This window comes from Furipterus horrens, unplaced genomic scaffold, assembly GCF_987537825.1.
Source record: "Furipterus horrens unplaced genomic scaffold, mFurHor1.1.pri manual_scaffold_9, whole genome shotgun sequence".
NCBI lineage: Eukaryota > Metazoa > Chordata > Mammalia > Chiroptera > Furipteridae > Furipterus > Furipterus horrens.
In genome coordinates, this window is record NW_028327179.1 from 28153181 (window position 1) to 28177168 (window position 23988).

Below are 23988 nucleotides of genomic sequence, written 5' to 3' on the forward strand. Positions count from 1 at the left end.
CTGCATTATAACTTTCTTGGATCCTAAAAACTTTGTCCTTGTGGGTTCCTTCCTCCAAAAACTATGTTTAAAATAGTGTTTTACAACTGAGTTGCTATAAAGACAAAATCCAGACTGAACTCATTGTTACGTATTCATTTTTATTATGTTTGACTTCAATTCTGATTTTAAAAATAAAAATGGAAACATTTTTGTCAGCCTTAAACACTGTGCCTACAATGCCCAGTGTATAATTCCACACTGGGTCTATGTAGTGTTTCCAACACTCGAGGGCAGTGACTGTGTGCTAGGTTTCATTGTTGCCCTCAAGCCCCTATCACATCACTATGAACCCAAGAGCTGCTCAACAAATGTTACTGAGCTGAGCTAATATATCCCCATTTCTTCCTCTAGGGTGAGCCAGGTCCTCCTGGTCCTTATGGTCCTCCGGGGGTCCCGGGTATGGGACAGCAAGGTGTTAAGGTAAAGATTCTTGTCTCTGCCCATTGATGATATTTGAATTCATTGTAGGGGCTGGGGAGCTGCGATTTAGACTCTGTTCAGCCTTACCCTCAAAGATTTAAGGAGGCTGCTTGCAGAAGTTACTTATAATCTGGATGCTTGGACACTGAGTGGCCTGGTCAGTGGCAGTTACCACAGGAATAATCAATGTATTTTGTTATCTGACTGGAATGAAAATTTTGCTTGTCTCCAAATACCACCCTCTGGTTCGGTTTAGTTTTCATGGGATTGAAATGTTAACATGCAAAATGGTACTGGTACATGAAAAACCTTAACACATCAACTATCACCTGGTCACATTAAAGAAGCCTACAGGGACAGAAAACCAGAAGAACCACAACACTTAGAAATAAATGTTGACAGAGAGGCTCATGGGGAGCTAGAAAGGACTGGAACACCAGCACCCTGGGCCCCTCACATCATGCAGGATGTAATAGAGCAGAGTGCTTATTTTGAATGGATTTTCTATGTCATTGGGACAAAAAGACATTGATGCAGGACTAAAGCAGAGAGCAGTTCAAAGCAGTGCACTTCGAATGTAATCAAGTGTCGCCATGGATGGCATTTACACAACAGCACATTGAGACTCAGCGAAGGTGGAGTTTATATTGGCAGAGTTATTGTAGGAGGGTTCTGAGGAGATCAGGTGTGAAACAGAATGGAAAGGAGAGGTGACAGGGGACAGAGAGGGGGCGAGGAAAGGGCAACATTCCAGGATGGTGGTGACAGGGCAGGAGCAGCATGAGCATTGTCAGTGTGGTCATCTCAGTGACCAAAAAAAATGAATCACGTCCAGTCCATCCTGCCAATTACTACACAGTAGTTTCTGAAAGCTGAAAGTGCCTTATGGCATTTAGACAAGAAAGGAAGTTGAACATTTTAGGGTAATTTGTTCACTTAAATTCAAGCCATTTGTCTTCTTCCCCAATTTATTTTTTATCTTCATGAATGAGAAGAGTTTGGCTGTCACTTTTTATCATTGTTGAAATCTTAAGAGTATTTTGTGCAAGGTTTCTTCTTTGTTTAAAAGCTCAAACTCTCATTTGATTATTTCTTTCTCTTAGGGGGAAAGAGGCCAAGAAGGAAGAACAGGGGCCCCGGGGCCGATCGGCGTTGGTGAACCAGGCCAGCCAGTAAGTAGCTGGAAATTCTAGGTGGAATAAGAAGGGCAAATATAGGACTTAAGTGCTCTTTCTGGTTAGAATATATGGTTCAATTAATCCATTGTGTATCTTTTTGGACAACAAAGGATAATAAACATGCAAGAAGCAGATGCAAGTGCCATTTTTCATGATACTTAAAATAGGGACACACACACACACACACACACGATATGAACAACTGGCTCTCTCTTCCTGTAATCTCTTATAAGATTAATGAGCTTGTTCAAGAAAAGGAGTTCTTATGTGTCAAAATTTCCTGGGAGATGTGAGATCTGGATTCAGATCTAATGTCTCTACTTTGTCATTTACTTTCCTGAAACCATGAGGAATTCATGTCAATGAGGACGTCGCTCATTACCCAATCCATGACTGTACTCTAAAGCTAGTGTTAATGGTGGTAGAGAGGCCATCTCTGCATTATTTGCACAGGTATGGAAAAGAGAAGATATTTTCTTCAAAGATAGCTGAAGAGAAAATGAATAAAATGTGACTATTCTATTATAAAGAGCTTCTTAACTTTTCAAGTAATCATTTTCCTAGCAAAGAACAACAGCTGACTCACTGGGGTACAAATGAAAACATAGTTGGTAACCAATTTTGTTTTGCATTGCATAGTTCCTCATATGTAAATAGCAACGGAAACATGTGCTTCCTGGCTGTACTCTGTGAGTGAAATGGGAGCACATTGCTTGAGGGATAGGCTCCTCACTAATGTCTGCATACACTAATTCAAAACCAAACCCATCTTATGGAGGAAAGATACACTAGACTAATTATCTAGAGATCAGTGGTCAAGTCTCAGTTTCTACTAACTAGGCAGGGGTCCTAGAGATAAACCACCCAGAGAGAAGAAATCAGCTTTCTTGCAGACACTGCTGGTTGTTCACTGGAGAAGACTGGAGGGACAGCAACTGGAAAGGAAGACACGGGCACACAGAGTTGCCATGTGCACAGGGAGAACAGTAGAGAATCCGGGAATTTTCAAACAGAAATAAACAAGAATCTTTTCATAATGCTCTGAATAAATGGGAATAAAATGAAATAAATAAATAAATAATTTTAAATTAGCTGCTAAAAAACACAGAAAAGAATTTTGTAAACTTCCACCAGATAGACAAATCTTAATATTTTGCTACACTAGCTTTAGATTTTCTTGAAAAAACACAAAGCATTATGGATACAGTCAAGTTTACATAATCTCTTCCTGAAAATAGAAAAGAACACTTCCCAACTTATATAACAAAACAATGACAATACATAAAAAGAAAACTATAGAATAATATCCCTCACGAATCTAAACACAAATCCTTAACAAAATGTTAGCAAATAGAATTCAACAATATATTTAAAAAATTATACAGCATGACCAAATGAGGTTCATTCCTGGATTCAAGACTTATTTAATAATTGAAAATTAATCAATATAATATATCATATTAATAGGCTAAAAATGACATATAAGAGAAAAAGAAATAGAAAAGTATTCACAAAATATAAAATTCAAAACCTTCATAAACTCTGATAAAAATTATCAAAAACTAGGAATAAAAGAGAACTTCAACTACAAAAAAAGAAAAACAGAAAAACTATAGTTAATATTATACTCCATGGTGAAATGGTAAAATCAAAAACAAGATAAAGAGTTCTGCTTTCACCAATCTTAGGGTAGTATTAGAAATCCTAACTAGCCCAGTCAGGGCACATGACTAGGTTGCATGTCAGGTCTCCAGTTGGGGGCATGAATGAGAGGCAACCACACAGTGATGTTTCTCTCCCTCTCCTCCTTTCCTCTCTCTCTAAAAACAAACAAACAAACATAAATAAATAAATTAAAAACAAAGTAATCCTTTAAAAAAAAAAGAAGTCTTCGCCAAAACAATAAGACAAAAAGAGGAAATAAAAGGCATATAGGTCAAAAAGAACTAAAGATGTTCCTATTTGCAAATGACTTAATGGTGTTCAGAGAAAATCCCCCAAATTTATACGAAACCTCCTAGAACTAACAATTGAGTTTATTAAGGTCACAAGATGCTAGCTGAATAAACAAAATCAATTTTATTTCTATATTCTCATAACAAATACAGAAATTTCCATCTTTAATTAAATTATTACCACTCATTTTGTGCTTGTCTCAGATGACTGGTTCATAAAAAATAAATTGATTTTAGACTCTCAGGGTGATCTGCTTATTTTTTGTGCAAGGTTATTCAGACCACTATCAGTTAAAAAATTATCCCTGAAGTAGAATTGTAATTACTTTGAAGTTAAAAATAAAGTACATGGCATGTGTGAATATTACAGTTTTTATTATTATTTAGTATGTTCATCTTTAATGCTTGCAATGTATATTAAACACCACTTTATTGATTATCTACACCATTTTATTATTAAGGAAAGTAATAAGATAATGGATAATTACATTTTATCTTGTTAATGTCTCAAATAAAGCATTTCACTGGCTAGATGATGTTAACTCCACTATATTTTTAAACTTATAACCCCATTATATATATTAGAGGTGTTCATTAGACACCAAATAAGTATGTTATAGTTGTAACTGATTCTCATGATCTTTGAAAAGAACAGTTTTTTTTATAGAAGCACTTCTGTCTTTAAAAAATGATATGCTGTTACTATCTTTATAAGTTAAGAATATATTAGGTTGGCCAAAAAGTTTGTTTGTTTTTTTTTTCCCATCCGATGGCTCTAGTAGCGCTTAGTTGTCTGTAACTTCATTCAAAACAATTTTTAGATTGCATTGCCACAGCCATCATATCAGCGTGCATTAAAAAAAAAGCCTTATCAAAATTGGTGATTTTTTTGGTGTAGCCATTTTAATATTGAAGATGGAAGAAAATAGTAACGTTTTGGCATATTATGCTTTACTATAACAAGAAAGGTTAAAATGCAACTGAAATGTAAAAAAAAAAAAATTTGTGCAGTGTATGGAGAAGGTGCCGATCGAATGTGTCAAAAGTGATTTGCCAAGTTTTGTGCTGGAAATTTTTCACTAGATGATGCTCCAAAGTTGAGTAGACCAGTTGAAGTTGATAGTGATCAAATCAAGACATTGATTGAGAACAATCAACGTTATACCATGTGGGAGATAGCTGACATATTCAAAACATCCAAATCAATAGTTATTGGTGAAAATGAAAAAAAAGCGTCTTTTATATTACAGAAAAAACTAAACGGACTTTTTGGCCAGTCCAATATAGTTCATCTAACACAAGTTCCTGCTCTTCCTCTTTGGTTAACGATGATCTCTTATCCTGACTGCTACACTAGAAAACCTGAGAATGTACTGGTGGCATGGAATGTAACTATGCCAGTTTACGTAACTGAATCTTGGCTCTCTATTTTTTTAAGTGTTCCTAAATGATTGCTCATCAGCATTAACTCTGTTCTCAGCACATGGAACACATGGCTCCTAAAAGTCTCAATTATTTTCACTTCCACTTTAGCTGATGTATTCTAGAAATGCAGAGATGGAAGGAAGGCTCAGTGTTTATTCTGTGTAGTGGGCCTTTCTCAATACGTAATATCGATGATTCACCCTGAAACTAACTTCTTTGTAAAAATGTCCATAAAAAGACATTCACAGCAACTGCGAGACTCAAGTAAAATAATTTTGGTAGTGATAGCAGATATATTAATTGCCTACTGTGTAAAAGCTTTAAATCTCTCTAACTTAATCCTTACATTAATATTTAAGTTGGAGGTAGATACTATTGTTATCACTAAGATGAGTTTGCTGAGCTTTAAATATATTAAATTATTTGTTTAAGGTCACACTGATAATACTATGTAGCAGAGCTGGGACTTGAAACTCAGTCCAAGCGACACCAAAGTCTGCTTTTAATTATATAGTCGTGAAAGACTATAAACTCCATGAGACAGAAAGCAGTTCTGTCTGTTCTTCTTGGAACCTAGCACAGAGCTTAGACCTACTAGGCATTTGGTAAATATTTGTCAAATGAATGAAAAAAATGAATAAACTGGAAAACAGACTTCTTGACATTTAATATAAGTTGTGTTATTTTTGTTTGTTGTGTCATTGGGGAATAAGATAATTGGCCAATATTTTTTTGTTAGAGTGTGTAATGTTATCTAGGCATTGTTTAGTTTGCAATCCTGTTTTTGTTCTCCTATTTATTTTCCTCTTAATTAATTGCTCTAGCATTAAAGTAAGCTGTCATGAATGTCAATGCTTTGATTAAGGACTCAGATTATTAAAAACTAGGTTTTCCTGCCCTGACCAGGTGGCTCAGTTGGTTCACATATCATCCCATACACCAAAAGGCTGCAAGTTCCATCCCAGGTCAGGGCACATAACTAGGGTTTGGGTTCAGTCCCCAGTCCGGGAGCATGTGGGAGTCAACCAATTGATATTTCTTTCTCTCCCTTTCTCCCTCTCTAAAATTAATAAACATATCCTTGGGTGAAGATTAAAAACAAACAAAAAACCAAAAAAACAGAAAACCTAGATTTTCCCATTAACATAGCAATTTAAATTGAATTCTATGTTAGCTTTTAATTTTAATTAAAGTTTTATTAAATTGGCTATGCATAAATACTAAAGAAGATGGTCGTTTAAATATATACCATATTAGGGAAAAGCACAAAAAGAAAAGAAAAAGAGACACTGAGATACAGTTCTTGTAAGCTTCTTTCTTACAAATCTCTGACTGCGGTCAGTCACTGATGAGCATAGTGCTCCATCCTGATGACTGTGTCGGCAGTGTGCTGGCTTTGGAGCTTTTGGGCAGCTCCGTGGGCCGTTTTCTGTCACAGGTGTACTTCCCTGGCAAGTGAGCCCTAATTATCTTTTTAGGTCCATTCAAGAAGAAGCTCCAGGCACTTGTAGACGCAGAGGTATAGAGCAGTTGCGATGCCGCATGGAAGCCGAAGCCGCACCTCCCGCGTGGCCCCTCCGGCCAGCCGGGCACCTCAGATGAGAGCTGTGCCCAGGCCCCACCAGCAGCTCAGCCGCCAGCACCAGCTCCACCATCTGCAGTTGGCTCACCTGCTGCTGCCCCCCGGCAGCCAGGTCTCATGGCCCAGATGGCAACCACTGCAGCTGGTGTGGCTGTGGGCTCTGCTGTCGGCCACACAATCGGTCATGCCATCACTGGGGGCTTCAGCGGAGGAAGTAATACTGAGACCTCAAGGCCCGACATCACTTACCAGGAGCCTCAGGGAACTCAGCCTACACAGCAGCAGCAGCAGTTTGGCCGATGCCACTATGAGATGAAACAGTTTTTGGAGTGTGCACAGAACCAGAGTGACCTTAAGCTTTGTGAGGGTTTCAGTGAGGTGCTGAAACAGTGCAAGTTTGCAAATGGATTAGCCTAATCAAGAAGTTCATAATGAAGAAATGGAAAATCATCTCTCATGACCAAGATAATTTAGTATAAAGATATAATTGATAGTGAAAGTATAAAACTACCAGTTGTTGTTGTTGGCAGCCGTCCGTCTCGAGAGACGATGGTGTAGCTTCTTAAGAGTCTATCTGCACCGCCGAGAATGGCTGTGCAGTCCGACTCGGGAGTGACACGGTATCTGTCTCCTCCCGTGTTGAATCGACATCTTGCGATGACGCTGGAGTGTCCTCTCCAGCGAAGCTGAAGCTACAGAGCCTGGGCAGGGTGATATGGAGGGTCTGCTGTTGCCCATGCAGCAGACCCCCCCTCTCTTCGCAGCTGAAGGGTCCAAGGGAAAGACGGAGTCAATACAGCTTGGCTTCAGGTGCGCCGCAGGAGTTGCCGGTGCTGACTACAATGTCAAACCGCCTTAGGGACTCCGGCTCCGGATTTTCTGTCGGGGTTTACTCCCTTAGCCTTTCCCCTGAAGAGGTATGCCGCAAGGCAGCGGAGGTTTTTTGGAGTCAGAGTTTTCCTTCTCTGATGTGCCCTGACTGGAAGATCGAACCAGCAACACTTAGCTCACAGGCCGATGCTCAATCCACTGAGCCAAACCAGCCAGGGCTCAAAACTACCAGTTAAACCTCTCATTAGTAGTAGTTTTCTTGCCTCAGAATTGCAAAGGAAGAGAGTGTACTTACTACATAGAAGTTCATTGAGGTGGTATTGAGTTTGGAGCTGGGCAGATGGTTTTGTGGCTTTCCTTAAACCAGCTTTTGTGATGTTAATGTTTGTGAATCAATTAAAATAAAGTGATTTTCTTAAAAAAAGAAAAAAGCTCCAGTTTGTGCTTTTAAGATTCCTGTTGTTAGCCCCTTCTCTACTTTTTGGCCTGCTGACCAAGAAGAACATGAGGGAAAATTTGTAGCCTTTTAAAGTTCCTAGTGTTTAGGTGAATACGATACTGTTGTCTTATTTTTCAATTAGTACATTTCTTGCCAGTCTACTTCTAAGCCTGAGACTGTTTTCTTTCCTTGTGTGATAAATTCTCATCTTTCCTAGTGCCTTTCTGAGCAATCGTTCCATGGACTTAATTAATGCTTCCCTTGATGATTCTATCAAGATTTCTCTTTACATATAAACCTCCTGTAGATTCAAGTAGTTCTTGAAAGAACTCAAGTTTGAATCCAAATTTATGAGGATAGAAATTAAAACACATGTAAACAAAATTCAATGTTTTAAAACAACTGTGCAGTAATTTCTTCATGGGGCTTTCCTCATAATTAAATTATTCTGCATCCTTCTCTAGGCCGTACAATCCTAGCTTTTAGCCTTTCCTCATAGGGTCTACTTTCTATACCTTATTCTGATGTATCACTTAATTTCCATTTTCCACTAACTTGAGGACACCAGAATAGAACATTGTATGCCAATCAAGTGAAACAAGTATTTAATACACTGGGAATATTACTCTTCACAACTCTGTACTTCTACTGATTAGTATGAAGCTTACTAGAAGGATTCTTACTAATGACTTAAGTAGGACTATATCATTGCCGTGCCCATATGAACTGAAATAGAACCATTTTCTTCCTTCTCCCCTCTTCTCCTCCCTTCCTTTCCCTTCCTCCCATTATCTTTTTCTCTCTTCTCCTACTCTTCATTTTCCTTTATCCCACCCAGGGTGCCCGTGGTCCCGAGGGAGCACCAGGAGAAAGAGGCTTACCAGGAGAAGGGGTTCCAGGACCAAAGGTAACCATACCTTCTGTACCAGGAAAAAGTGCTTTGTCTTGCAAACTCATAAGTCACAAAATTTTTAAAATGTATCCAATGATCAGAAGTCAAGTATTTTCATTACCAAATTTACCCTATTAAGTGAAGGAATATGTAAATGTCCCCTTAACATGAAACCACAGTGAATTTTATAATCATAAATAAGTTATTAACAGATTTTTACATTATACAATTAATTATTGCTTATGAAATTAGAAAAATCTCTTAGCCTATAGTCATTAAAGCCACAGCGATAGCATCTTTATGCCCAGTAGTCAAGTTACAGAGTGTAGCTATGACAAAGCTTTACTCACAGGTTTCTTTTGTGAAACATAGATAAGAAACAGTCTAGTAACCCAATTTATAACAATATTGCCATTAATATTGAATATACTAAAAAGGGAAATATGGTTGTGAAGAGGGAACTGGAATTACCTTATTACCATAAGGAGCAATTGAGAATTTAAGCGTTTTTACTGTTTCCCACACATTAATTCTTGAAACTCAAGTTCCTCTAGTCCAGGGATTGGCAAAGTTTTCCTGTAAAAGGCCAGATAGTAAATATTTTAGGCTTTGTGAACCATATCATGCTATTACAACTACTTAACTCTGCTGTTGTAGCATGAAAGCAGCCACACGCGTGTAGTATAAATGAATGAGCGAATGTGGCTGTGTTCCCACAAAGCTGTATTCACAAAACACAGGCAGGCAGCTGGATTTTCCATCAGGCTCTACTTTGCCGGTCCCTTGTCGAGGCTGTTTACTCACAATCTACAGCACGTTTGTCGAAGGCCACATGGGAAATGATTTGCCAAGATACTTTGGGCAGCATCAACAAAATTTCAGAGTAAGTGAACATAAATTTTGAAGTCCTTTTTTCTTCTTTTCTAAAGTCCTTCCCCCAAATGTGCACACACACACTGCCCAGAGAAGCACATGCTGTCTTCAAAGTGACTAAGACCTTCCTCTGCATTCAGCCAGGTCACTGAGCACTGAGTTCTGGCCTCAGTGCAGCCTCACGCCCTAAGATCGCATCTCATTCTTAGCCTCTTCCATCATGAAATATTCAATGATCCATGAGAAAACTGACTCAGCTAGAGGAAAATTAATTAAGTAAAACAAATAATTCATTATTAAGTTTTGAGTGACTGCTGGGTTGAATTTTCAGAGAGGGCCCTTTTAACTAGTAAATTTAAATTTGTCATAATAAATGAAAATAATATAAATGTGTTAGACAAAGGGGACATTAGTAATGCCCTTGACTAACCAAAATATCACTATCAGATATAGAGGTTAGCAATTTGGCACTACATTTCAGAAAGATTTACAATACCTAGTTTCTTGAATTATTTTTTGTTAATTTATATGTGTGTGTAGTGCAAACAACCTGGAAAGTTTAAATAGCCAGAATTATTTTTCTTTATAATCTGTTTACTTAAAAATAAAGAAATAAATGAGAAATGGCTATGTGAAACACAAAGAAGAATGTAGGAGAGCATGTCTTAGTAACAAGTTCAACTGCATGATATAATGATACACTCTTGTTTATAATAACCCACGGCCATGCATTTGCCCTCTAGCTCATCAAAGAAAAAACACCCTATATTCAATGTTGTTTTACGGTCGACTACATGAATTATATGCTGTGGAAATTATCAGAAGAACTCACTATTCAGAATACTTTATGCCCCAACCAGCAGGATCAATGGGAGTTTTCTATATGTGCTACTTGGGGCTGCTTTGCAATGATGTAGGGTTTAAGGGAATATATCATGAATAGAGAGAGACACAAAGATATATTGTCCGATTTCCTAGCTTTCTTGCAAAAGTCCTTTGATTTTACTCTTGGTTCAAATAAATTCATGAAATGAATGCTGTTTCTGATTGCTAATATGGTTTATTTTTCATACATACGCAGTGTTATGACTTCACTGATATTATATTACGATTAGAGTTATTCGCATAGGTCATGTGATTGAATCCAAAAAAATTAATATTCTTTTAAAACTAAATTTTAATGAATATTTATAAATTCTGACATAAAATATTTAATAAATAATTCAATCCTAGCAAATATTAGTTCATATACTGATATGAAAGACACATTTTTATTGTGTGGTTGCAGCAATGTTGAGGACTGATTCAGTTAGATGTACTATGTATTGATTGAGTCCCCCATCGCCAGGTATTTCTGATTATATTGGGAATAGAGCTCTTTTCCAACTTTAGTGATATTGCATATGTGTCCTGCTTGGATAGAGTCCTTCCAATTTAAACGTTAAGACTTTTTTTTTCAAGTTACAAATGTTGCAGTCAGTTAGAATTACCCATTTACAGTGATCAATGTATTTGATTGCTTGGAATGCTTTAACCGTTCTAAAATTCTGATTTTTATTAGCACGCTGATGTCTCTCTCCTATACTTTCAGGGTGAAAAAGGTTCTGAAGGGCCAATTGGCCCACAAGGATTACAAGGCCTGTCAATCAAAGGGGACAAGGTACTGCATATAGGATATATAATAGAAGAGATGCCAACAAAGTTACCATTTAAATTTTTTGTTATGTATGTACATGTATGAACTGTATACAACCTGACACCCATACCACACAGGTGTCAACTTAATTCTAAATTAAGTATATGCAAGGTATATTATTGTATAGGATGAATGATGATCTGGAAACCCCCATATTGTATGTTTATAGTAATATCTCATTTATTTGAGTTCTGACTTCCAGTTACCCTATCTTCAGCCAAGCAGCTTTGAAGACAAACATTAGCAAAAGAGACCTCTGCTTAGTAAAGAAAATAGCTGTTAAAAAACATGACTTGACCTCAGTACAGAAGCAGATATCCGCCCTCAGGCTCACACTCCAAAATATTACCTTAAAATGGGGCTAAAATATGATAGCTCATTTAGAAAAACTAGCCTTGATGCCTCCCAGCAAAGATCAACAGGACTCCACCTATCATTGAACAAATTTAGGTTTATCGACTCATTGCGTGAGAGACCATGTACCCTGAGGAACCTATCAGAACTCAGTAAAAAGATGAAAGATTTTTTTAATCATAGGATTTGGGCTTATTTTGGGCAATTTGGGCACATATTAGGTGAAGGGGATGTTGTAAAGAAGTGGGGGTCATTTTGAGTTTGGGTATTTTAATGACTTACCTAGGAGATAAGAAAAAATGAAGCCAGGCTTGGGTGGAATTGGTAACAAAGTAGCACTTACTCATTGTAGCCAGTTTAGGAGAACGTTTGATCATTTTGAGGGTTTGGATAGTGCGTTTTGTTCTGTCTGTGCTCAGACATGACAGAGGTGAGGTCTCGCTCTTGTCCAGCTTGCTTCATCGCACAGAATGGCTGTGTCAGCCCCTGGTGTCCTGTAAAATTGCTTATGTCCATCACCATGGCCTACCTACCACTGCTTTCTTCTTTCTTACTAGTTGTTTTCTTTAAAATATCTGCAAATTATTACACCCAGATTAGAAGTAGGGCTGATGACAGTGATAATATAATAGCTATTGGAGGCTGATAACATCCTATAGACCAGTGGGAAGGGAAAGCTACCAGAGGGGGAAGGGATATAAAAATGTACCAAAAAACAGAGACTTCATATCACTTTGGAGTCATTTATATGTCAATCTCTAAGCATATCATTATATTATGTATATTAGAATAAGGATGGATATTCAAGATTATCTTAGGTATTGTGTTTCAATCTTGAATCACTTATTTCTTTTATTTACTGGTAGCTGTCTCTTCTGGGGATTTGTATTTAAATAGCAGAGATAGTGGTAAACAGTAAGTTATACAAATTGTAGGTGTAATATAATCCTTGGTTGTAACCTGAGCTCCAAAATACTCTAAATAAATATGTAAGATGTTCTTTCTTCCTTTGGAGCAGCGAAAATTGAGTACAACTGAATCTTTCTTTTTTTTTTTTTTTTAATGTGGTCAGTAAGTTAACTTTTTAAGGTATTGTTGACATTGCACTTTTATTTTTATACCTGGAGCTCATGCAAAGAAAACACATCAAAATATCTGAACATTATCACAGAGTAATTGCAAGGTCCTCATCTGCTAGTCCCTTACCAGATTGATATGGACTTCCTTTTCTCTTTCCCCTTTCCTCCTTTCCTATCCTTTTATACATTCGATTAAGAGACTTTGTTGTCTGTGCTTCAAGTGGTAAGATAAAAACCTCTATGTTATAATTGGTACAAAACAGGAAGTAGTTTTGATAGAGATACTTAAATATAAATAACAATGCACAAAAGACCTCTCGCATGGGTATATTGAATATTTTCAGAATGGTGGTTATGAGTTGGGTTCTGAAATCAGAGAGAGTAAACTTGAACCTCGCCTCCACCATCTAACTACCTGCTGAGTAACTGGGGTGCTACTTAAGCTCATCCAGAAAACAGGGATGCTACTTTCAGAGGGTTGTTGTGAGCATTAAATGAGATAACGCATGACAAGCATTTAGCAGATCACCTGCCACAGGATAAGCAATCAAGTTCTGAATCAGAATAATCAAGTTCTGAATTAGGAATTACCTCCATTACATTTTTCTTCCATGATATTTACTTAGACTGGGGAATGATACAAAGTGAAACACTAAGGAGCATATTCCAGGGCATGTTTTAGTGACAGGTCCAACATGCTCTTTAATATTACATAAAGTATAATCAATAGATATACTTCGTTCATAAAAATATATTCGTTTGGTCCAGGCATTGACACATTATGGGGCTGGCTGCCTGTTTTTGTAAATAAAGTGTTATTAGAACACAGGTACACCATATCATTTATGTATGGTCTGTGGCTGCTTTCATATTAGCAAAGCAGCATTCAGCAGTTATGAAGGAGAACTTATTATGCCCTCAAACATGAACTATTTGATGAAAGACACAAAGAATGGATGAATGATTTTGTTCTTAGTGATAATATTCATTTCGTTTTCCAAATTTATTTCATTATACATTATTAATGTATAATAATAATTTTATTATACGTTATTTAATTTCTTAATTTTCAAAATGCACCTTGAATAACATTTGGAAGGAAAAGGTTTTTAGAAAATTTTAAAACATTGTTCTTCAATTACTCTCTCAAATCCTGGTTTCTTTGTACTCTCTGAATTTTATACTTTTAAATATGTCTGTTATGATCCTAACAGAAAGAGTTCATGTCATTTTACTAACCATTCAGAAAATCTTGGTTCTTGTGAGAAAAATGACTGATAAATATAAACTGTTGCAAATTCTTACAATTAGACTAAACAGTAAAAACATCATTAACTGTTTTGGCAAATTTGAATTAAAACTGTTTAAATGTAATGGAGTTTGCTAACTTTTCATGTTGAACTTTTATATGATGTAGATAGATTTAATCTAGCGTAAATCCAGGTTGGCAAAGTATATAAAAATAAAATTTCATTTTATTGTTTTGTTTTGTTACTTATTTTCTGTACAGGGGGATTTGGGACCTGTGGGACCCCAAGGACCAATGGGCATCCCTGGATTTGGGAGTCAGGGGGACCAGGTAATCAATGCTTTTGCCCTTTCTCTAAGATACAGAATATTTGTCCCGATCCTGATAGTCAATGAAGGCCAGTATTGCAAACACTAATTAGTATATTTCATAGTCAAATTGCAATGGAATTCACATCCAAAGTGAATAAGGGGCAGGATAGGATGATTTCGTGAGATCTTATTTTTTAGAATTTCCAAAACTTAAAAAAAATAGTGTGTTTCTTGGTGCTGTAACTTTTTCTTTTTTTATATACTCACCTGAGGACATGCTTTACTAATTTTAGAGAGAGGGGAAGGAAGGGAGAGTAAGGAAGGGAGAGAGGGAGGGAGAGAAACATCGACATGAGAGAAGCATCGATCAGTTGCCTCTTCTATCTGTGCGCCCTGACAGGGGACCTGAGCCCACAACCTAGGTATGTGACCTTACCTGGTATCGAACCTGTGACTTTTCTGTTGACAGGATGATGCTACAACCTACTGAGCCACACTGGGCAGGGCTTTGTGCTATACCTTTTAACATTAAAGCCTAATTATTAGGATAAGAGTTTTGGGATAATATTTTATATTTTTAGTATCCCTTGGGAGCAATAGTTGATTTACCTTTTAGTTTGTATGTTTATTTTTTCCTCCTTGCAGTTTTGAGAGTGATTAAATCCCAACCTCTCCCAATAGTAGGGTAGTCCTTCCCACCTCCTAGACATGTACCAATCTAAAAAAGTATTAAATATAAAACAAGGTCCAGAATCAGAAGTAACTATTTAATTTTAAGGGGCACCATTACTGAACAGACACAAGCCACAAATAGAGTTTATAAATGACACTTGGCCCCTCTGATGAGAAGAAAAGATCTCTAGCTTCTCTCTACGTTCACGACTGAAATTGCTTCCAAAATCTAACCAGAACTACTGGGAAACTGGACAATCTTGTTAGATCTAAGTAATCCGAAGGTAATAAAACAGTACTAGCTAAAGTTGTTGTTGGCCATATGCTTTTACCTACAGTATCTTATTTAATCAAGTTGTAACAGAACCCTTGGGCTGCTCCGATTGAAACAGAACCCACGGGCTGTTTAGTTAGGGACCCAATTACCCACCGCCAGAATTATAACTCTTAATACCAGAGTTTGGTGAAAAGAAAAAGAATTGTTTATTTACATATAGTCCTGCCTCCCCCTCCCAGACCTGGCCAGTGTTAGGAAAGTCAGAAACACCCTTTCCCTACTTCCTAAGCACAGTTCAGCTTTACCAGTAGCTGCCAATCACTCAGTTCTGATTGGGGAGGTCCTTTCTGTGCTGTGGTGCCCTCCAGCTCTCAATGCAGGACCACCTGGGTTCTCAGCCTCCTTGTAAAGTGCCTTCTTCCTATAAATTGCTTGGATCTCGCCTCTCTTTCTCAAAACCGCCTGACAAGAGCTTCTTCTTAAAGCAGCCTGGAGACCCCTTCTCCAAGCCATACAGAGGGAGCCCACAAGAGCCAGAGAGTGAGGGCGTGAGGGCCAGAGAGAGCAACCCTCCTAGAGCCAGAGCCAGCCCAAAATGTCCCCAGCTCCTCTCTCTTTCTCCCTGCCTCCTCTCTCTCCCTCACTGCGTCCTCTCCTGCAGTGGGTGTTGCAAACAGTCCTGACCATTCACAGAACCCTAGGTAGGCTCTGTCTGCTTCTTCCGTACCAGCCCACAGTCCAAGGTCCCTCCCATCTTCTTGAGTCTTGGAAGTAAAGCGGATCTTTGCAACAATGTTTCCAGCCACTAGCTCCAGGCATGCAAGGACATCCTGAAAGCTTCTTCCTGCTCCCTATCCCCCAGCCGCAAACTCTGGGGTTTGTTTTTGGACTCCCCTGTTTCTGTAACAAAGTGACCAGTAAATCTAAGTTTATGCTGAACAGCCTTCTGCAGAGAAAATGGCAAATGAGTTTGATTAAAATTTATTATTAAGGTTTGAATTATTTTGTTGCTTAGAGAATGAACAGTGCTTCCTTTAACTAGGATAGTGGGGAAAAAAAAGGATTAAAGAAAAATGAAATAATTTCAAAGCTTTTGTTGCCATTAACTCAGTTTATTTCTAACCACTTTCTAATTAATTTGTATGTTTTTAGTGGTGTTAATTCAAACAACAGTAAAGTTGGAGTTCTTTTTCCCTTTCCTTGGTAGAGGTCCTAGTGTAATAAATTAGGAGGATTAAGGTGCAAGAGAAGCAAAAATAAATCTGTAAATAAATGTTTAGATGATAATTAAGGGCTGCATATTTGGACTGTATGTGGGTTGACTATATGACCAGGCATCCCCAAGCTTTGCAGTTTATTTGCTTACTTTCTGATCCCAGAAGTGGCTGGACAGTACTGTCACATCCTGGGTCTTAATCCTGTTCCTGGTGCTGAGTCACCACTAAAAGGCTGAAAACGAGGTTCAAAGGCAGCCAAGTCCTTCCAGATGGCCTGTGAATTCTGGACCTCCCACCTGCAGCTTCCTGTTGCCTTTAAAGCTGAGGTTGTTTTCCTTTAGCTTTAAAAAGCCCTCAAACCTCCTTGAGTTATTTTGTTTTCTCATCCCCTTCTGTTCTTTTCTAAGAGAAAAACACTTTTAAGCTAGACCTGACCATGTGGAGCTGAGGACTATTGGAGGGGAGATTGAGTGGAATGTGCTATTTGTAAACTCCTCTGGACAAGAAAAAAAAATTGTTTATCCTTTTAAGACAAGTGATTATAAATCTACTTAAATTTAACCTTAATTCATGCAGTTATTCATCTTTCTACTTATCCTTACTTTAACACATTTCTCCATTGAATTCCTGATATTATTAGATCTCCCTATTTTTCTTGAAGGAATGAATTTTCCCATTCATCTGTTAATGAGGAAACTTCTGTTTCCATTTCCAGCAGCAAGTGTACAATACGCCTCAAGTGACCTGTAGATCTTCATTAAATATTTAAAGACAACCTCAAATCTTTTTTTTTAATCGTCACCTGAGGATAAGTTTATTGATTTGATAGAGAGAAAGGGGAAGAAGGGGAGAGAGAGACACAGAGAGAGAGACCAATATGAGAGAGAAACATCAATCGGTTGCCTTCCGTACATGCCCCTACCACCGATCAAACCCACAACCTAAGTATGTGCCCTAACCAGGAATTGAACCCGCAACATTTTGGTGTAGGGAGGATGACATTCCAACAAACTGAATCACCTGGCCAGGGCAACAACATTAAATCTTTTATAAAATAAAGACGAATATAAATAACCACATATACATGTGTATGCACATATAGGCACATCCCTTTGAATTTTGTGGTTCCTTGTCCCATTGCATGCTACTTGTGGACTACTGTAAAAGTTAGGAAGAATTCCTTTTTCTAAAGGTTCAATACTTTAAAACTTGATTTTCTTAAATTGTTTAGATTGCTTCATCTTCACAAACCAGAGAAAAGAGATTACTATTTGTAATTTTAACACGAACAGAGTTGTTGTACCATCTAGCTAGGGAAAGGGCCTAACATTTGTAATAATCATATTTCTGTAACCATTACATGCAGAGTCATGGCTTGTGGAGTGTAACCAAAACAGAATCTTAGTTTTTTCTCTTATCACCCCTTTAAATATTTTTTTATTGGGGGAAGTTTCTTCTTTGTCCTACCACAAAAAGAAATTATCACTAGGCTATAAACTTCTTATTTTTAGTTTATATAATAGAAAGTTAGAGGATCACTCTAAGCTGCAAATCATGGTTTTAATTGTACAATAAAAACTATCTAGTCACTGTATAAATCTTCCCTTCGATCTTTGTTCATCTGGTATGAGCTGCATAGAGAACCTGTGGTCCATGGGAAGAAATGTGCTTCTCATCCCTCCCAGGCTGAGTCAAGGCTGAGAGGAAAGGAGGGGGTACAGAGGTTCTTGATGCCAACACTCTTTTTCGTGGGTTCTCCCTGTAGGCTTCTTCTTCTCTGGGGGGTTTACTCTATACAAACTTCTTTTGTTGGAGTTCCATTACTCTTCCAGGCCCTCTTGGACAGGCTTCAAAACAGTTCCATGCCCAATCTGTCTCACACTTAGAATAAATACATCTGGTCTACAGAAAACGCTTGTGTGGCCTTTGCACAAGCTCTGATGCTCGGGCTGCTCCCACCCCAGCCCTCTCTGGGCTATCCCAGGCCACGTCATCTTGCTCAGGCATGACTCAGATACCAGCCCCTGTGGGTGAAATAGGTGAATGGATTAAGCAAAACAAAACAAAACACTCATGGACACAGACAACAGTACGGTGATTGCCAGAGTGAAAGTGGAGGTAGGGGCAGGTAGGAGAGACTAAAAAGGGGGTGAATGGTGATGGAAGGAAATTTGACAGGGATGGTGAACACACAATGCACTATACAGATGGTGTGTTATAGAATTGTGTACTTGAAACCTATATAACTTATTAACAAATTCAATTGAAAAGAGTTCTTAAAAAATAAAATGTCATAATTGTTCAAAAAATGAAGTTCTTTGCGTAGTTTCATTGACGTCCCCTTTGTAGAGTGGGGTAAAGAGTGAAGCAACTGAAACCCCTCTCATTCTCTCTGAAGAAAGATTTTCATGACTCCTTTCTCCGAAGAAGATCTTTATAAATGCTGTCTCCTTCCCTTTTTTATACCTACGACGTGAGTGAGAGGCAAATGTTTGAACATCTATCAGTCTGGTGTCCTCTGCCTATCACTTCTAACAGCTTGGGTCAAACCTTCATTTTAGTATCTTGGAATATGTCCATTGGCTCAGCTAGGATATAGGTTTGCTGGTGTGTGACTGAGACGTGAAGTGGGTTAACAGAATGAAACGTTATTTCTGTTATTCAGAACTCTAAGCTGCTGTGGCGGCTCTGTTCACTGGGGGTTCAGGCTTCTTCGCTATTGTTCCTCTGCCATCCTGAGGGTGCTTTCTTCCTCCACATGATCCAGGAACAATACATGTCTTCTCTTCATTCACTGGAGAATGGGTGGAGGGGGGAGGAGGCATACCTCCACCTCTTGCATGAACCAGAAATTACACACCTCACTTCCATTCACATTCCAGTGGCCAGAATCCAGTCATATGGCAACACCTGGCTGCCACAGGGACTGGGACATGTAGTCTTGATTCTAGGTAGCCATGTGGGGCAGCTGAAATTTCTCTTACCGTGGAAGGGGGAAGTTGCATTTATGATTCAACTAGCAGCCTCTGCCATCCCTTTCAACTAATATTGAGTATTAGTAATTCATTATCACTTGAGAAGATTCAAAATATCATAATCACTTTAGAAGATTTGAAACTGCTCATTCATATTTCTTTTTTTTAAAGAATGCAGTCATTTTTTAAAAAAACATATTATTTATTTATATTTAGAGAGAGGGGAAGGGAGGGAGAGAGAGGGAAAGAAACATCAATGTGTGGTTGCTTCTTGCACTCCCCCAGCTGGGGACCTGGCCCATGACCCAGGCATGTACCCTGACTGGGAATCAAACCAGTGACCCTTTAGTCTGCAGGCCAGCACTCAATCCGCTGAACCACACAAGCCAGGGCCATATTTCTTCTTACTTTCACTAATGCTATTTAAAATTTTTTTCTTTTAAAGGGAGTCCAAGGTCCTATCGGTCCTCCTGGTCCACAAGGACCCCCAGGACAGGGATTACCTGGTTCCAAGGTAACGTTCTCAAGAGAGAGGTTTAATATGGCTGTTTTCTGGGCAGTGGCTAGGCATTTGGAAGGCAGCAGATGAAATGAACTTAAAACTAAGAGATCTCTATTTAATGTGAATATTACTGATGTTCTTAATGGTTTAGAAAATGTAATATATTTCTTTATGCTCTTAGAAGTTTTTATTTACACAGTCTTTATTTACTGTTTTCTTTATTAGTCTTACTTATGATACCCTGTTCTAGCAACTGAAGCAGCAATCTCAGTAGAGACTGCCTATGGTTGCGGGCCTCCCTGGACTGACTTGTTTTCATTCTCACCTGCACTCTCACAGCAGGTCCGACCTATGCAACATTTCGTTAAAGAAATGGAGTCAGAAATGACCCAACACATAAACATTTTCTATCAACTTAGGAAATGAATTATCTCATAAATAAGAACTTTTCCTTAGCCCTCGGGGAGAGACATGGCACCTATTCTCTCATAAACTGTCCTTAGTGTTGCCTCAAAGGGTCGCTAATCATTGTTAAATAAATAAAATACTTCTTTGAGAGGTCTCACCTTCAAGTGCACCCCTTAGTGATGCCCAAGCAGCTCAATGAAATTCTGTTACTGTCCTTGAGATTCCTGATTTGGGACATTCATCGAACGCTCAGGATGTTGTCTCTGGTCATGATGCTGTCCTTGATCATCAGTCATCTTGGCTTCTCATGTGTCGGCGAGGGATGTGTGTGTGGGCATGGGGGGCTCCTTAAAATCAATTTGAGTATGTGACATAGCCTGTATTTTAAGCCAGACCATTACATATTTACACACTCCAAATACGGTGGGGGAAATACATATGTAAATTGAGCACATGAGGCTCAGTTTTCTCTTCTTTTGTTGAGATAAGACAGCTCTTAGGAGACCAAAGACAGAAATATATTATTTTTATTTTGCTGACTTAGTCAAATACCCTTCAAATGCTCTTTCTGTATTAGGGAGAAGTAGGCCAGATAGGACCTACAGGCCCTAGAGGACCAGTGGGAGTTGGAGTACAAGGTCCAAAGGTGAGTTGACTATTCTGCTCAGAAACATTTAGATAATTTATGTAATATTATATAATATTATATCCAAATGAAATACAGATCATGCATGTGTCATCTAACTGTTACTTTACCAAAGTATTTATTTAGAAAAGGGTGTGTGATGCTCTGTATAACTTTTGTCATTTAAGAAAAACCAAAATCAGTTTATTTTAATGAATGTTATTTTGTTTTTTTTATTCATGTATTTATTAGCATCAGAGGCCCTCTTTTGGCATAGAGTGGTTCTTTAAGAAAATTATCACCTGTCATATTATAAAACAAAGCCCCTAGTAGTTAGGATTTCAGTAAAGGTTTCTTCTCTTCCTTTGTTTTCCGGCTTCCTAAGCAATCCATTCCCTAAATCTAAAGGAAGTCCAGCTCGCTTCTGTTACCCAGTAATTTTATACCTCAACATGCTGTGTTTTCCTTTCTTTTACCAGTTATCTCAACTTGTATTTAATTTGCATGTTTTTTGAATTACAGTCGACCCTTGAACAAGGTGGAACTTAGGGGTATGACTCCCTGCAATAACTTCTGTCTCCTCCCTAAACAAGTCCTCCCTTAGTATCTGTATGGGATTGGTTTCAGGACCTCCACAGACATCAAATTTTTGGAGGCTCAAGTCCCTCACATAAAAGGGTGTAGAAGGATGCACACAGTTGACTGTCCACATCCATGGATTCCCAACCACAGAATAATTTTGATTCATGGTTGGTTGAATCCATGGATGTAAAACCCATTGATGCTGAGGGCTGACTGTACATTTATTGAAAAAAATTTGCACATAAGTGGACCCGTGCAGTTCAAACTCATACTGTTCAAAGGTCAACAGTACTTTTCATCTTCTATACCCTCTAGAAATGCACTTTCTAATAGTGCAGCTACTAGCCACATGTGGTTACTGAATATCATGGTTGGTATGAACTGAAATGTTCTATAGTAATATACACAGTAGATTACAATGCTTGGTACAAAAAAAGAATGTAAATTATATCATTAATACATTTGTATATTGATTAATTATTGAAGTGGTAATATTTCAGATATAGTAACTAAAATCTATTAGAATTATTTTTACTTATTTCCTTTAACTGTATAAATGTGGCTGCTAGAAAACTTGTAATTACATATATGGCTTGCTTTGTATTTCTGTTGCACAATGCTGCACCATTGGGGCAGGAACCTTGTTTCCTTCTTTTTCTTCTTTATTATTGAACCTCTGGTTTGGGAAACATGATAGGTACTCAACGAATGCTGTTGAATAAATGAATAAATCCTTACTTCACTTTTCACAATTTCTATACTCATCCTGAAAGCATATAGGATCTGGTGAGCCTCATTAAGCATTAAGCTAACTATTATTCTCTGTCATTGTCATCATTCTTAAACATATTTGTTTATTAGAAGAAATTTAACATATAAGCCTAAGAAGAACATTAATGGTCCATTTATATAAACATATAATTACATAGGATAAAAAGTGTACTAATGTAGTAATAATCACTGCCATTTGTTGAGTGGTTTTGATGTGCTACACAATGTGCTAAGTGCTAAATATGTCCATACATATAGGTAGTGTATATATTTATGCATATGCATGTATGATGTCATATAGATGCCAATTTCAGAGAGGCAATATAGAGTAGAAAGGCCCAGCAGTTAGACTACCTACCTAAGTTCAAATCCCACTTTTGCACTAATGAGATGTGCAATCTTAAGCATTTCTTACTTTAAAAAATAAAATACTTGTAATACAGTCAAAACAAATGTTTTGATGTTCTTATCTGCTAATTCTATCATGTATCATTTTCTGAATCAGTTTCAATTGATTGATTTTTCTCAACACAAAGGGCTGCATTTTCCAGCTTTTTCGAAGGCCTGATAATTTTTTATTAGATGCCAACCCTTGTGAATTTTATCCTTTTTTTTGGGGGGGGTGTGTGGATATTTTTGTATTTCTATAAATATTTTAGCTTTGTTCCTGGATACTTTTTAAGTTACTTAAACATAGTTTGAGCCTTGTGGTTTTGCTTTTAAGTTTTACAAGGTAAGAAAAGAGCAGCAGTTAGCCTAGGGTCCTCTCAAATCCTTTAAGTTGGATGTTTTTCTGGCCTTGGGTGGTTTCTTCATACTGTGCTGTACAGTATTCACCTGAATACTTGAAGAGGAAGCTCAGCAGATCATAGTTCTTTCCATGTGACTCCTTCCTTTTTGGTAAGCTGTTCTGTGAATTTTTCACACCTGGCTACTTTGTCTCCTTAAATTTCTGAACTTTCCCTGAGTAGCTGCTCCCTGCACCACGGCTGAGAAACTATTCAGACAGTAAACTGGGGAATTTGTAGCTTTCACCTAATTTGTTTTCCTGCTCTTAGAGATTATTTTCCTTCATTATTTGGTGTCATATGTCTTGAGAGACACTGTTTCATATGTTTTGTCTCGTGTTTTAGTTATATCAGGCAGGAAATTAAATCTAGTTCTTATTCCTCCATTCTGACTGGAAACTTAAGTATTGTTTATTTTCACAGGTAAATAGGTCTATAATTCAATTTTCTTGTCTTGTTATTGTGTGTATATGTTTTTAAAAATCAAGATGATATTAACCTCATAAAATAAATTGTGTAGACTTCCTCTCTTTTATATTTCAGAACTATTTGTGTAAGATAGAAAATATCTGTTCTTCAAATGTTTAAAAATTTGGTAAGGCTTGACCATAAAACCAACTAAGCCTGTAATCCTGAAAGGAGAGGAAGTAAAATCCTTTGAATTACTGATTCAATTTATTTAATACTATTAGTTTATAAAGCTTGTCCATTCTTTCTTATGCTTCTTATGTAACTTATATTTCTGCTGAAGATTATCTACTAATTAATGTCTTCTAAAATATTTTTGAAATTGTCATCGAAATTTTCTATGATTCAAAAAATATTTATGATGTATATACTTATAT

The 23988-nt window shown here is 37.6% G+C and overlaps 2 protein-coding genes and 1 pseudogene across 2 annotated transcripts in view; 2 read left to right on the forward strand and 1 right to left on the reverse strand.

Moving 5' to 3' along the window:
• The window catches only part of MIOS (meiosis regulator for oocyte development), a 180423-nt gene that overhangs the window by 92525 nt on the left and 63910 nt on the right, over positions 1-23988 (reverse strand). The window lies entirely within an intron of this gene.
• The window catches only part of COL28A1 (collagen type XXVIII alpha 1 chain), a 147946-nt gene that overhangs the window by 44359 nt on the left and 79599 nt on the right, over positions 1-23988 (forward strand). The window contains exons 12-18 of the mRNA XM_090287205.1: positions 394-462; positions 1566-1634; positions 8711-8779; positions 11229-11297; positions 14277-14345; positions 19913-19981; positions 20955-21023. Coding sequence (XP_090143331.1) covers positions 394-462; positions 1566-1634; positions 8711-8779; positions 11229-11297; positions 14277-14345; positions 19913-19981; positions 20955-21023 — 483 coding nt within the window. The remainder of the gene's footprint in view (positions 1-393; positions 463-1565; positions 1635-8710; positions 8780-11228; positions 11298-14276; positions 14346-19912; positions 19982-20954; positions 21024-23988) is intronic.
• Positions 6529-7094, forward strand: LOC150001485 (coiled-coil-helix-coiled-coil-helix domain-containing protein 2 pseudogene; annotated as a pseudogene).